At 40.6% G+C, this 15,725-nt stretch overlaps 1 protein-coding gene across 2 annotated transcripts in view; it reads right to left on the bottom strand.

The window, feature by feature from the left end:
* Nucleotides 1-265: 265 nt before the first annotated feature.
* Nucleotides 266-15,725, bottom strand: part of GOLGA3 (golgin A3) — a 56,449-nt gene continuing 40,989 nt past the window's right edge. For both annotated transcript variants that reach the window (XM_066603447.1, XM_066603448.1), the window contains exons 14-24: nt 15,441-15,535; nt 14,210-14,426; nt 13,934-14,077; nt 13,017-13,214; nt 10,653-10,769; nt 10,270-10,409; nt 9,564-9,696; nt 7,373-7,495; nt 6,536-6,700; nt 3,959-4,119; nt 266-2,708 (exon numbers count right to left, since the gene is read on the bottom strand). In XM_066603447.1, the coding sequence (XP_066459544.1) occupies nt 2,498-2,708; nt 3,959-4,119; nt 6,536-6,700; nt 7,373-7,495; nt 9,564-9,696; nt 10,270-10,409; nt 10,653-10,769; nt 13,017-13,214; nt 13,934-14,077; nt 14,210-14,426; nt 15,441-15,535 (1,704 nt within the window). In that variant the 3' untranslated portion in view covers nt 266-2,497. The remainder of the gene's footprint in view (nt 2,709-3,958; nt 4,120-6,535; nt 6,701-7,372; nt 7,496-9,563; nt 9,697-10,269; nt 10,410-10,652; nt 10,770-13,016; nt 13,215-13,933; nt 14,078-14,209; nt 14,427-15,440; nt 15,536-15,725) is intronic.

Below are 15,725 nucleotides of genomic sequence, written 5' to 3'. Positions count from 1 at the left end.
TACTGGCTAAGGCACTACTCGTTCGAGTAATGTGCCTTAGACGAGTATCTCCCTGCTCATCCTTAAAGATTTTGGGCCGCCGCGGGGCGGGGAGCTGCAGGGGAGAGTGGGGAGGAACGGAGGGGAGATCTCTCTCTCCCTCTCTCCCGCCCGCTCTCCCCTGCTCCCCGCCGCGACTCAGCTATCAGCTGCGGCGGTCCCCGAATCTTTATGGACGAGCAGGGAGATACTCGTCTAAGGCACATTACTCGAACGAGTAGTGCCTTAGCCAGTATACTCACTCATCCTTAGTCAGAAACAGTCAAACATAGTTGGGCTACAACTTTTCTGTAACTCCCATAGAAGTGAATGGGAGTTATATAAGCAGCATAGCATGGCGAGCTCCACAGTCTCTAACTTGTGAGCTGCAGAACCAGTAGCTCGCTGTGCTACTTTATTTTTTAACTCCCATTCACTTCCATGGGCGTTACAGAAACCAAGTGGTGCGCTCAGCTGTTTCTATATTTCTCAATATTCCCCAGCTAGCAAATTCTGTCAGGTCGGGGGCAGCGGGTACCACAATTTGAGATGCTCATCGCTGATACCCACACCTATCAGACTTCTGGCATATCCTGTTATATGCTATAGAATGTCAAAATGGAATATTTCTTTAAGTATCTCTGCCGAAGTTTCAATTTATCAGGCAATTCTGGGCCAGGATCTTGAACCTGACTAAATTTTACTGCATTTGGAGAACAGAACAAATGCTTGCCTAATATCAACTGAGCTGAACAGGGTTTAGAATTTGACAAGAACTGTGGCTCTTTGTTATACAACAAGGTGACTATAAAAGAAATAGACACTTCCAACAGTTTATAAAAACGTGCATTATTTATATAACCAAAATACTTACAAACTTCAAGACATATACTTTAAAACCATATATGACTAAGTTACAAATGTCCAATGTGTGTGCCTTCACAAAGATAATCCACTCGTTCTTCTGCTAGAGGGGAGGTCTCCTGAAATTTTCTCTTTTACATAAAAATCACAATTATGAAATTTCTTTCTCCGTTGGCACTTACGATATGAAGACATCAGGAAAAGCTGCAGTCACTTTATCCTAACTATGTTATTGCACATATTGCATATATATCTATTTAACGTTTTGTGTTTTATATAAAATGTTGAAAGTGGCCATTTCTATTATATTAAACCTGTATAATGCACCTTGAAAAAAAAACAAAAAGTGGTATGGTTTTTCCAACCTGAAAGAAGAATAATTTATTTATTTACAGGAAAAAAAAGCAGTAAAGCGGTGACAAAACTCACAACAACATGCTTTAACCAATGAACTGCAAACAATTTCCATGCAAAAACCTACATGAAAAGTCAAAAGGCAGATCATTTCTTGGAAACGCCTAACCAGAGAAAATAAGCCATGCAGAATCAAGAAGATGCACTGCCTTTAAAAAAAAAGAAAGTATAGAACCTGTAAAAAAGACATCTTATAAAAGTAAATTACATACATAAATGTAGCATAAATTTCTTAGTGGTTCTCCCAAATACTTACAATCCATGACATGCACACCCAGGAATAGTATGAAAAGGCACCCAGCACTGTCACCCTTGAAATTCAACATAGCAGTCCGGCTGCATTGTCCGCACTGACTTTCAGGGGCAACCGTGCTGGATCGGGGAGTTGGGTAAAAATAAGAAATACCTCTACAGACTCCAGGGAACCTCCCTTATGAGCACCATACTTTAGTTTATGGTGTTCATACCTGGTGACAGGCTCACCTTAAACATTTATGCAAATGTGTGAACTCATCATACTAACACTCAGTCTAAAAAGATCCTTTGTAGAAAAAAAAAAAAAAACCCAAAAAACTTTCTACATAGAACGAATTACCTGTAGTTGGCTGTCAGCAAATTTCTGGAATTTTCCAAAAGTTAGAGAAATGGAAGCGGACTACAGGGGGCTCTATCTGTAGCTTACTATAAATAAGAAAACCTTACATTTGTGAGATTTACATGGTACCTTCATCTTCGTGTGTACTAGTTATCACATAGATATTCCATATCTTTATGACAGTCAGTTATTACATATAAGTACATTGTTGACCATTACGAGTTCCTTAATAAAACAGGCATAGGGGGGCACAGCATATGTTTTTACAGTGCCTATGCATCCTGTAATATTAGCCTTTCAATATTTCTCTGCATTCTGTGGGGAGCGTACATGAAGAAAAGTAAAGGATATGGCCATGAGAAAGTTGCAAATAAGACTATAAGCTACATCCATCCTTTGATATTTGTTACAAAAGGCACATAACATGTGTACGACTTACACAATACACAATCCATCAGATCACCATATAGCCAATCATGTTTCCTGCCTTCATATAGTTAGTTATCAAAAAAATGTGCTGTGCTCTTTTGCTGACTGTCAGCGATATATATAGAAGAGTTTCCCCTCAAGAAATAAAAAGCAGCCGCAAGAGACAAAAGCAGTCTACTATATATTATATTCTATTGTGGCCTGTTCTTTTTCTTCGGCGTCATTAGTGTTGAGGTTCTGATCCTGCATTTGAGGTCTTGCACTGGTCATAACTTGTGTGTCAGGTAACGTTAAGTCCTGTAACTGTCCTTCAGTCCATGAAGTCATAGATTCATGCACCGTTATGGTGTGCTCTTCCATTTGTTTCTGGAGACTGTCCATTTCCTGCCTGGAAAACAAACATAACAAAATTAAACCAATAAAAGAAACATTGGTTATTCACAAGCTCCTTAGATGTATATGTACACAATGAGATCATACGCAAGTCATGCAGAGCAACGTGCAGGCACTATTTTCTAATACATTACGTAGTGTTATTCAATGGAGGCAAGTGATAAATGGCTCTGGTCACATGCCCTATAACAGTGACCATGTTCTAGACAGGAGCCCTGTATTAAGTGAATTAAATAGTACTCAACATAGGCGCTTCTCTGGTAATGCAATTGTAGTAGCAAGTGGATTTTATAGCTATTTAATACAGATTGTAAAAATTAGAGGGTGACCAAATCCTTAAAGGCCAATAAGCGCTGCAGAATAAGTTGGCGCTATGTAAAAAAAGATTTGCTTTTCATAGAAGTAGAATAAAACAAATGGCTGCACAGCCACTGTAAAACAGGGGCATATGCAGCCATTTCTTTCTACTTTTCCATTCCACTATAGTGAAGGTCAATCTCAACATCAAAGGGTTTTTTTTCTGGATAAAAACAACAAAAAATAACCTAAACTCACTGGTTATATGCCCCCTGTGATAATGCATGTACAATATATGACCACCAAGGTCAGTGATTGGCTGCAGCAGTCATGTGAATGATGTACACAATGCCAAAATTGCTGCACAAGCGGGTATCACCAGAGTGGTGGCGTTGGAACATATAACGGGCGAGTATAGATTATGTTTACTTCTTAATCTTATGCTTCTTGCTCATTCTTCTTTTTTACATCCCAGAAAACCCTAACTGCAATTTAAGGAACTCATCAATTACTTATTTATAGCTTCCCAATTCTTTTAAATATTACAAATATTAGTTAATAGTGCAAACAGTACATCATAGAAATACAAACAAATTACTAGACAACTATGGCCAGAAATTTAATCCTTTCTGAAAAGTCAACACTCTTGTGTATGCAAATTCTAAACATTTCTTGTTTGTACAACAGTGTAAAGGGGCTTAGATGTTTGATCTATGCTAGTGCAATCGTTAAGGTTTCGTACAAAAATCCATGCGCCAACAAGAAAAGAAGCAGCAGCACAAAAATGGGTAGCCGACATCACAAAGGAGAACCATTCCGACATTTCCCATTTCTGTAGTTCATAAATGATCTTCGTTATAAAGAGAAAGCATCTATGTATTCACAGTCAGATTGATTCAAGAATTTTCCAGTTTATTGTGCCCTTTAACACTAATACAGTATTATTACTTCAGTTGGCGAAGACAGCTGTTGAGGTTCTTTAGAGGCTCTCTGCTGATAGTTGTAGGCTTCAGGAGCTCTTCTAGCAAGGAAGCAGGAACAGGGCAGTCCGGTATCTTAACTGGAGTCACAGGATTGGATGACGGAACATCTCCTTTAAACTCCTTCCTCTGCAGACAAAAGAAAGAAATAAAGCAATAATTTATTAGGAAACATGCACTAATAATGTAGGTTTTGTGCTACATATACACAGCTCTGGCTTTGTTCACATCTGTGTACAGGGTTTCAGTTTTCCTGCTCCATCCTGGCAGAAAAAAAACTAATACCTGCAAGTGAACGGGTCCATCCTATGAGGGAACAGAACGGTGCTGGACAAACCCCATTGACTATAATGGGGTCTGTCAGACTTCTGTCCAGGCCTCAGACATTTTCCTGGATGAAATAGCGCAATGCTATACTTTCTTGCCTGGATCTGAACCCCAGAGTCCAAGTAAAAATGTGAACAAAACACATGTTCAAAACTACAGAAACGAAGCTGGACTGAACTAGATTGAATTCTCTGCCTCCAGCTAGAGATTGCTCTGATGAGTCAGATATGAGTGACAGCCCTCTCAGCCAATCACAGCCAATGCTGAATGCACCAATCACAGCCATTCCTTCAGCGCTGGTTGTGATTGGCTTATGTGGGCTGTCAATCAGCCAATCAGAGCAATCTCTTGCTAGAGGCTGGGATTTCCAGCTTGACAAGTGCAGGGAAGGCTGTACGGAGGTCAGGGGACCCCGATGACACCTTCCAGGCGAGTATTGATATATATTTTTTTCAGTATTCTTGGCTGCGTTTTCAGCTGTGCTGAATCACCCTTTCGCATCATAATTCCGCACAGATTTTGCCCACTGACAGGCCAAATTCCATGTGCAGATCCCTGCAAAAAACCGTAGCAGAAAGCTGTGGATCAAATAAAAATTTGATTTAAAAAAAAAAAAAGCTGTGGATCTTGACGTTTTGTTTTTTTTTAAAGGTGGATATAAAACTTTGGAAAACTCATCAACATATTCCACCAAGTGAAAACTGTGGCAGAAATCTGCATCTGAACTGCAGGTTTCTGCTACAGCTATGCAAATGTAATGCTTAGGATACACAGGTGCTCTTTTTTAATATGCAAATCTAAGTGTTGATTTACTCATGCAGAGACTATGCAGTATTCACATCAAGAAGGGACATGTCCCTTTTTGGCAAGACAGATTTGAAATTTGTGTGTGGAAAAAATTCACACCATACAGAGTATGACATGGATTCCCATTGAAAGTAATGGGATGTGGATTCGCCAAGGAATTGAAGTGGATTGCACATAAAATCCATGGCAATTTTCCACTGTGTGAACAGGGCCTATTTTAACATTGTATTGTGGATTTCCAATCTACAGCAAATGTACTTTAAAAGGTTTGTCTAGCAATGCTGAAAGCTTTCTGGACTCTGTACAGCTACCTTAGGACAGGAGAAGGCATGTGTAGATTCAAGGTGAATAGTGCTGAATTAGGCTCTGTCCCTGCCTGCGTCCCTGCCCTCTCGCCAATTGGGTCTACATATGCATTTTCCCATCCTAGGATGGGTTTCCACAGCTTGCACAGATGGCAGCATCTTGGTGCATATTATGCAACCGTAATAGCCCAGTGAAATCAATAGGCACGCAGGAAACTTGCACAAAATCAATGGGATTTTCTGGCGTTTCGTCGCGTGCATACAAAGACTGCCAGTAGGCAGAAAAACTAGGCAACAGCATATTTTGGCCTGTAAATACACTGCATACTCACTGAACGAAATACGCATACGCCTGTGTGAATGTACACTAAGGCCCAATGCACATGGGCATATTTACACAGCAGTATGCAGAGCAGGCATTCGCCCCTGGATCCCGCAGCAAATGCTGCCCCTAACATGCTATGTTAAATTGCTTTTTCCTGCCCAGGAGCAAAAATCGACTGCGATTTTCCACTCATGTGGTGGTGGGGTGAGGAAATCACAGCATATTCTATGTTGGTGCAGGCCTCGCATGGACTGCTTCCATTGAAGGCAATAGAAGTCATCCGTCCCGCGGCCCCTCCGCAGTGAGCAGTGCACACGGGCCACGGGATCTACGACATCGCCTAGCGATGGCACGTCACACTCTTTATTGCGCATGTGCTTTGGCCGGCACATCCGCAGTATAGAAGCCGCCTGCACACGAACACAGCGGACAGGTACATGGGAGTCACCGCCGGAGCACAGGGTTGGATTCCGCTGCAAGATCTCGCAGCCGAAATCCGACCTGTTCGTATGCAGGCGGCCTAAGTGGAATCTCGCTGACCAAAGGTGTTGATAAGGCAACACATTCAAATTAAGTTATAATGTCATATACAAAAATCATTGTTTGCATGGTGTGCTGGTGTTTTTTTAATGCTCTGTGACAACTATTCTATTCAGTAGAAATAAATCAGCCCTAGGAGAAATACATGTATTGTAAGCAAGGTAAAGAAACTTAAGTGTTTTGTAAACAAGATAATATTTGTATATGATTTGTCAGTAAATTTGTATGTATTTTTTTTAACCTTCTTAGTTCGGCTTTGGCGAAGATCCAATTTTAGTTGCTGATTCTGCTGTAGTAATGTCTTCATGCTGTTCTTCAGTTCAGTCACTTTTTTCTGCAGCAGGAGCTTGTCTTTTTGAGTCACCGTTAGATCTTCTTGTACAACCTCAAGTTCAGCTTTGAGATTCTGTCAGGTAATAAGAGAATAGTGTTACACAACAACAAAGATTTACTATAACAAATGAAAATATCACGTTATGGCTGTGTAGGCCACCAAACCAAGACATACTCAACCAGCTGAGAATTGTAAAAATTGCCCATGCATCCACAATGTTCAAGATTTTGGCAAAGTTAAAAAGTAATCCCTATCCAGTACTAGGATATGCCATTACTTACTGATTGGTGGGGCCCAACAGCCAGGACCCGTACTAAGCCAAAATCTTTCCTAGGAACCGACCATACAGCAAACTGCAACATAGCTGCATTAACTTGATTGGGAGTGTGGTGCAATGTCCTGCACAATGGGTAACCAGAAGCACTGCTTTGGAGGGGAAAAGCTGAAGGGACCAGTGTTCCTCTGTTCTCAGGATTGGCTGGGTCCCAGGGGTTGGACATCCACTGATAAGAATGTTATGGCATATTTAAACAATATGCCTTATTATAAGATGTGAATATCACTTTAATAGGAATTTGTGTACAAGCCATCACAGCATTTTCCTATTTACACCTAAGCCGATTGGATTTTGGGGTACTGCTTGTGTTGCGATAATGAAAATTAAGTAAAAATACTCAGTTACTCGCTTGCTCAAAAACCCTAACCAGAGAAAAGTATAAAAAAAAAAAAAAACACTTTATATACCTGAAGCAATATCTGAACATTCTCCAGTTCTCTTTGGTTGCGCTGCTCAGTCATATCCAATTGTTGCTTCAGGGATTGAATCTCGCGTTCCTTCTGTTCCACTTCCCACTTTAGATCTTCTACCTGAAAAAAACGAGACAAAAAAAAAGGCAGAGAACTTTACTAATCCCGACATTCCTCGCGCCAGGCTTACTTAAGATTTCTGCCGGCAAACGTGCAGTGAATACATGAAGAGGCTCCTCCATGCGCCTAGACCAAAATGTACGCCTGGTCATGAATGGTTTGTGGTCTAAGTTATGCATAAATCTGTCAGTCAGAGGCTTCCACGCCCCGGCTAGAAAGTCCCACCCACGATTCAGGAAAGTGGTGCCCAGCGTAGGAGAAATCTCCATGGCATAATTTCTACTAACGTCTGCTACATTTCAGCTGGTATTTCCCGCAGATCATCCTGCAATCTTCTGGTGAGTTCTCTCAAAGAAGATCGATGCTGCTCATATTTCCAGACCCGACATTCTAGTTCATCCCAAAGATGTTCAGTAAGTTTCTCAAGTTGGGACTCTGTGCAGGCCAGTCCAATCCATATCTTAAAACCAGCGTAAAATGGCATTGAATTTGTGACAAGGCGCACTGTCATAGTAGAAGTATTGCTGACCATTCGCAGAGTACTGCCACATTGTTGGTAGCATATTAAGGCTGGGTTCACACGGGGCGCAATTGCCGAGGAATTTCCATGCAGACTTTCCACAAAGAAATTCCGCATGCATTTTTAAACTCAAAACTAAGCAGCAAAGTGGATGAGATTTGCAAAAATCTCATTCACATGCTGCCGACAAGCCGTACAGAAACTGACACGCAGCGCGGAATTCAAATCCACAACATGGCAATTGTATCGCCATTTCTGCTGTAGGATCTCTTCCCTCTATGAGGAGAGATTTTCGCAGTGGAACACAGGCGAAAAAGCAGCTTCAAACCTGCGCGGGTTTTGAAGCAGCCTTCTGCTGCGGAAATCTCATGGAATTTCTGTGCGGTCCTGCTGCGAACATTCCCCAAGTTTGCCCGTCCCATGGGAACCCAGACTAAAAGTCTAGAATGTCAAGGTACACCTGCATATTCATGATGCTTGTCACTACAACCAATGGACAAGAACATGCCACGTAAAACATCCCCAGACCATAATGGAACCTCTGCCGTACTTAACTGCTGACAAAACAAACTCAGTCAAAAGCCTTCCCCAGATATCCTTCACACTTTACTTACATCCATCTGATTTTAAAATGGAGTACCGCAATTCGACACGCCATAGAACATTCTTCCATTACTCAGTTGTCCAAGGACGATGCTCCTTACACCATTTTAGTTGGTCCGATGTATTGCAGTTTGTGATGGATAGCTTGTGTGCAGCGGCGTAACCTATATATTCAATAGTGCGCAGTTTCCGTCACAAACTATAGCTGACACCTTCAAGGGTCTGAATCTTATGTAGCCTAGTTTAGGTCACATGAACTGTTAAGACAATCCATTTTACCAATAGGAGTGTCCAAATACTTTTGGTATGATAGTGTACTGTATTTGATTTTAGAATGCTTATCAACATCTTTTTGTTTCTAGGAAAAATCTGTAACTGTAAGCTTAAAAGGAGACATCTGAAAGGGGTTGTCCAGTTACTGGACAACTCTTTCAATAGGATCCCCTGTGTGAAAATAATAAACAGAGCTATACTTACCCCTCCGCAGCTGCTGGGATCTGGCACTGCAGGTCATTAGTGTCCCGGGGTTTATTGAGACAGATTATGTCACAGGATATCACGTGACAGCTGCAGCGTCACTTTCTTGGACTCCTGGAATCACAGCATTTAAGATCTGAGGGCCAATGCCAGAAGAACGGGTGATGATGCTGCTGCAGTCACTGCATTTCTTGTAACATCATCTGTCACAGAAATCACCAGGAGCGCAACAAGCTACAGTGCTGGATCCAGGCGGCCATGGAGGGGTAAGTATATCTCTAGAGCACTTCTGGAAAATATAGATTTAGGTGAATGTACATATGCAGATTTTCCCAAGATTAAAGACCTGCATGTGTTACTCTCATAAAGCCATACAATATAGTATGAACAAACTTGAGCTAAGGCCTCACTTGGATTTCCATTGATGACCAAAGATCTTGAACAATTTTCAAATTTTTTTTTTATTACCTCTTGATTGAGTTGTGGCTTCTTAGCAAGTTGATCATCTAGTTCGTTTTGGAGAAGTACTAACTGGGACCGTGCTTCAGCCAATTCCTGCTGAAACTGTGACAGCTCCTGAGAATGCTTCACATCCTGAGACCTGCAATGAAACAAACATCATAAAGTTCAGGACAAAGATTTACAATAGCCAATTGTTGAACAAGAAGTAGTACATACAGTTCAAATACCCCATCCTGCTTAAACTGCAGAGTAGGAAACCTAGTTTACCCATAACGACTTAAGGCCCATTACACGAGACGAGCGTCGGGCAAACGATGCCCGACACTGGTCCTAGTGTATACTTGCTTCCGTGCTGTTACACAGGAGCGAGTATCGCTGAATCGCTCACAGCGCGGGCAGCAGGAAAATGGGGCGGCTGGAACAGAGTACTCTACCCCGCCCCTCTCCATTCACTGTAAGCAGCGGCCTTCAGCTTAAACTGAACGATATATCATTCAGTTTTTTTAGCATGCTTAAACTGAACGACTGGACGACTCTCGACCAGTCAGTCAGTTTCTGCATGCTTTTACACAGGATGATTATTGCTCAAAACCCTGTGGGAGTGCGGGGTTTTGAACGATCAGAAGGATAATCCTCCCGTGTAAAAGGGCCTTTATTTGGAATCCATTAGCATTTGGCACAGAATCATCTAATTTTCCTTCCCATTACTTACTGCAGCTTTTCAGCTTCAGCTTGAAGTGCTTGAATCATCTGTTCTTTTGAGTGAAGTTCTTTCTTAATCTCACTTAGCTCCAGGGCTGCAGCCCTATAGTGCCTTCGGTTGTGTGCAGCTTCTGCCTTGGCAGCAGCAACCTAGAATTAGCCAAAAATTCTATCAAATGTTCATACTGTAAACCACACACAAATATGCTACAAATGTACCACTTATAATACAGAGTACACAAAAGGAACCTTACAAACAAACACTGGTACATCACCAACCTGACAGATGATTTGCGAATTTTACTTTACCTATCAAATAAGAATAAAGCCTCCCAAAAAATATATCCATGTAGATAACTGCTTTGCCTGGGACACCAAAAGCACATCATGTACCTGCTCAGCCAAATTTGTGACCTTGGCCCTCTCTTTTTCCAGAGCATCTTGCAAACTCTGTACTAGCTCTTTCATTTGCCCGTCTTCTTCTTCTTTACGTTTCAGGACTGCTTGAACCTGTTACACGACATTTGAACAATTACACATCTAGAAGGGGACTAGTTTAGAAGTTATATGATAATGACATATGGACCCTGCTTAAGTCTCAGTACTAGTAAAGCTCCACCTTGGCACCACATAGTGTATATATATGCATAAATGGCATAGCAATTTCTATTTATTAATCCATTAAAGGACCAAGCTGTAAATTTACGATGTTTGGTCGAGGCTTTAATCCCAGCTGATAATGAAAAATTTGGTGCGGGATTAAAGCCCCTGCTTCTGCAATCAATCAGAAGCAGGTCCGGTTGTCAGCTGTTAGTCACAGCTGATAACCCGAAGGACAAGGCAGGAGTGATTTTTAACCCCCTCTACCTTCTCCTTTTCCTAGTACACAGCGCTCAGTGAGTGCTATGTACTAAAAAGTGAAAGTAGAAGTGTTTCTTCCACTACGCAAGCTGGCGGTCACGTGACAGTCAGGATACCCTGTTAGAGCAGAACTGCAGGGTCTTAGCAGATCAGCTCTGCCAATGACTATTGCCACTACAGGGGGGAAAAAAAGGCAGTTAAACCACCACATGGGTAAAATCCCTTAAAAGTGTTTGGTCCTTAAGGTACAAAACAGCCTAGTCCTTAAGGGGTTAAGCTATTAAAAAGTGGAGGCCCCCTTAAGAGGAGGAGAGTTCCACTAACGCCATGCTTGAGAAAAAAAGAACAGGAGAGCGCTTTGGTAAAATCGAGGACCAATAAACACCACAATTGTTATACTTTGTGATGGATACAAATCTGTGTGTCTCAACCAAGAGAAAGAATAGTATTTCTTTTACCCATTAACTAGTGGAGAGCAGCACAGCTGGTTGAACACTGGAAACTATAAAAAGGATCCAGGAATCATGAAATATAGAGAGATTGTTTCACAGAAACTTTGGCTGGAGACTATCAAAAAGTTTACCAGATATGTGCTTACTTTATACAGTGAAGATTAAACACAAACTCACATGAGGGGAGTCTTGAGGTCAAAGACTCCCCTAGACAGCAATCAATCCTAGAAAATCATGGTCCACTTGCAAGGTTTAGGAGTGACAAGGGCCAAAACGCATTGCATTGTATAGGATTTTTCTCCTTTTTTTTTTGTTTTAAGTCTATTTTGTGATATGTGCACATTATATAAGCACATTAAGTGTTTCTGTCTGATGTAATCTGCAATTAAATACCAAGTAACTCCTAAACCTTGCAAGTAGATCACTATTTTCTAGGATTGATTGCGGTTGCTGACTAGGGAAGTCTTTGATGGCCCTCAAGACTTCCCTCATCATGTGAGTGTGTTATTTCACTAATACCATACTTGTAACTGTAACCCAGGGTTGCAGTGTAGACTTGTCTGCATACTATGGGCTGCTTCTTACAATTGGTTTTGGTGTGGACTGCAGGTACAGACTGTTGTAATACCACCTAGGTCAGCCAATATACAGGGTGACTGTGGAGCATTTTAAATGCCTAGTAGCAATACATAGTATTGTTGTAATCATTATCCCATTCTTTAAGACATAGTCATACTTTCACTTAACTTTTCAGAATAAAACTTTTGTGTATGTACACGAGGGATAACACTTTCTGTTCATTATATGACTTGTATTCTGCATTTTTCTCCAATTTCCCCTCTCTAGGCTTTATATCTAATACTCAGTATTCTGAGCTGGTGAGTGGAGACTTGTTGCCATGAGGTCACACACACAGCAATAGCATGTAGGACGACATACAACAGTACTGAGCAATGTAGATGCGATTCCCGCAGAGAGTTACAATAAATCACTTACTAGAAGCCACAGCCACATCTGTGAGTCTCTCTCCCTCTGTCTCCCTCAAGCAGCAGCTTCCTCCTCCTCAACCCTTTCTCTCCATAGATTTCTATGGGCAGCAAGTGATAACAGCAAGCAAAGACTTGCCTCCACTTCCTGCAATCTGTCTCTGCTGGTAGAGACAGATTTCGCATAACATGTAGTGTACAGCAAGTAAGTAGGAAGCAGTCAGCACTTTAGAATGAATTTTTAACAAATATCATTTCTATGTAAATAAAATGATGTGCACTTTCGTTAGTTATCACATAAGCACAGGTTTGTTCAAAGTGCAGTTCCTATTTAAAGCATCTACAAACTACAACTTCACTGTAAGACGTACAATTTCACATGCCAAGTGATAAATCAGATGAATTGTATTACACGACTGACATTTTGAAGACATAAGTTGCATTTAGTATATATGCACCTGTAAGTTCAATTGAACCAAATCTGCCTCCCTCTTTGCCAAAGCCGCTTCAAGTATGCTGTTGTGTTCACGTAGAGCAGCGTTGGATAGTCCTAGTCCAGTCAGCTTCCCTCGTTCATGCTCTAATTCCAGTGTCAGTTTCTTGTTGAGATCTTCTAATTTTTTTATTTTTCTTTTGAAGCCACGAGATTCCTGCAGCTGCAGTATGGAATATTAACATTTGTTAAAAGATGATTGAAATACAGTACACATTCATATGTACCAGAAATGGCAAAAAGTAAATTGGGCATGCAGACTATACAAACTGTACATTACAATATACATTTGGCAGTTCATTTTCATACTCTTATTGGGCTGCCAGTGTGCAACAGTTCTGATCCATGATGCAAGGACTGTAGAGTCAGTACAGATTTATTCTACTGAGGGAGCCAAAGTCTTTTTTTTTGTTGTTGACCAAGCCTTCTAAAAAAAACATTAGGGGAGATTATTACTGTCCTAAAGTTAGTCAGGATGATACTAAGCTAAGACCGGCAGAAAGTGCGCCAAATTAGTTAAAGTGGTGCATGCTGTACGACAAATATGGGGCATCTTGATAGACATGTTAAACACTTTTCTCCTACTTACGCCACTTCATGGTTGGTTTACTGTACACCAATAGGTTTGCCAAATTAATGGTACAAACAATCAAATAAAGTGGGTACATTTTAAGATTCTACTTAGTTGCATCTTATTTTCTAAACACTTTTCAATACTATCTAATGAGGCTTAAAAAGTAGAAAACACAGCACTTTTTTTGGCACAATTCATACCAGAATTCTATAGCACCACTGTCATACTTTTACGGTAGTATCAAAGCAAATTTGAGTAAAACCACAATAATTCATTTACTGCACAATCTAATATTCAGCTTTGCTCACCTCATCTTCCAGCTCAAGAACCTTCTCTCTATATTCTTCAAGTTCCTGGCTGGTGAGTGATATGACCTCTTGTAGCTCACGTTCCAGCATGGCCTTGCTATGGTTTACAGTCTCTAATTCACTTTTTAATCCATTCAGCTTTTCCTGCATATATATGTATAGGTATTAAAAGCATGGGTGTTTGAAATTAACAGTAAAATTAAAATAAGTTCAAGAAGGTATTTTTCCACTTTTATCTACAAATCATGGCCAACTATTAGTCTTTTCCCAAGATACCTGAAAAGCTTGACTGCTGCCTCCTTCAGAAATTTGCACTTTGAGTTTATTGAGCTCAGATTCCATTGTTTCCTTTGCAGTCAGTGCTTCCTGAAGACGTCTGCTCAAGATCCCAACTGCATTCTCATACGCTTTGTGTTTGATTTTCATCTCCTTCTGAGCGCTTGTCAAGTCTGAACCCAGTCTCTTCATTCTCTGCTTCTGTTCTGTAATTGCACTTAAAAGTACAGAAACGAAGGACTAATTTAGGATTTCTCAGTTTGACTACTATTCAACTATATATATATATATATATATATATATATATATATATATATATATATATATATATATATATATATATATATATATATATATATACATACATATATACACACACACACACACACACACACACACACACACACACACACACACACACACACGAGTATTAGCCGACTAGCTAGACTCGAGTATATACCAGGTAAACAAAAAAAATGCAATACTCACCTCCCAACTGGTGTTTGTGTGTCCGGCGCGATGGTCTTCCCAGCGGTGCAACAAGCTGCTTCAGACTTCTCCCCACTCTTATCTCCCTGCTCGGTTTTCAATTCCCCCGCCGTAAGCGCTGTGATTGGATGGAGTGCCAGCCAATCACAGCCAGCGCTCGATAAACCAATCAAAGCTATTCAGTGATGTAATTCACTGAATGGCTGTGGATGATCGAGCGCCGACTGTGATTGGCTGGCGCTCAATCCAATCACAGCGCTTACCTACTCAGTTCTGATGGAGGGGGAATTCAAAGCTGAGCAGTTAGATGACAATGGGAAGAATTCTCAAGCAGCTTGCCGCACCGCCGGGAAGACCATTGTGTCGGGGATACAGACGCAGGCTGGGAGGAGAGTATTGCTTTATTTTTTTTTTTTTTAACCTCACTCGAGTATAAGTAGAGGGGTGCTTTTTCAACATAAAAAATGTGCTGAAAAACTAGGCTTATACTTGAGTATATATGGTAGATATATCCAAAACCTCTAACACGCATCACCTTTCCCAGAGGCTACTTTTTAGGGATGAAAGTCAATATTCTTTAAAACAAGATGTATTATGAATTTGAAATATATTTCAGCGGGTGTCATTGGTTATTGTTTAACTGTGGACTTGAACCATGATTTTCATGGTTGAAGGTTATAAAGGCAAAATATAGATTTTAAAGAAGTTAGTGCATTTTCAAATCATGCTAAAAATCACTTACTTTTTAGCCTCATTTTGTAACAGTTCTATTTGTTCTTTTAGTACAGCGTTGTCGTTGGTTAGAGCCATTAGCTGATCTTTGTCAAACTGTATGGACTACAAAAATATATATATATCATCACTTTCAAAAAATTTCTTGACCATCTGCATACTAAGCAACAGAGGTGATTTTGGACAACTACAGTTGAAAAATATCAAATTTATAGTGTAGCAGAAAACAGACAGGCGTTGTAGCATTTCTATTTCTCACTTATATGGACACCTGATCACAAACACACATGTGCAT

Source organism: Eleutherodactylus coqui, chromosome 5 (genome assembly GCF_035609145.1).
Source record: "Eleutherodactylus coqui strain aEleCoq1 chromosome 5, aEleCoq1.hap1, whole genome shotgun sequence".
Taxonomy (NCBI): Eukaryota; Metazoa; Chordata; class Amphibia; order Anura; family Eleutherodactylidae; genus Eleutherodactylus; species Eleutherodactylus coqui.
This window is presented reverse-complemented; position numbering and strand designations above follow the sequence as displayed.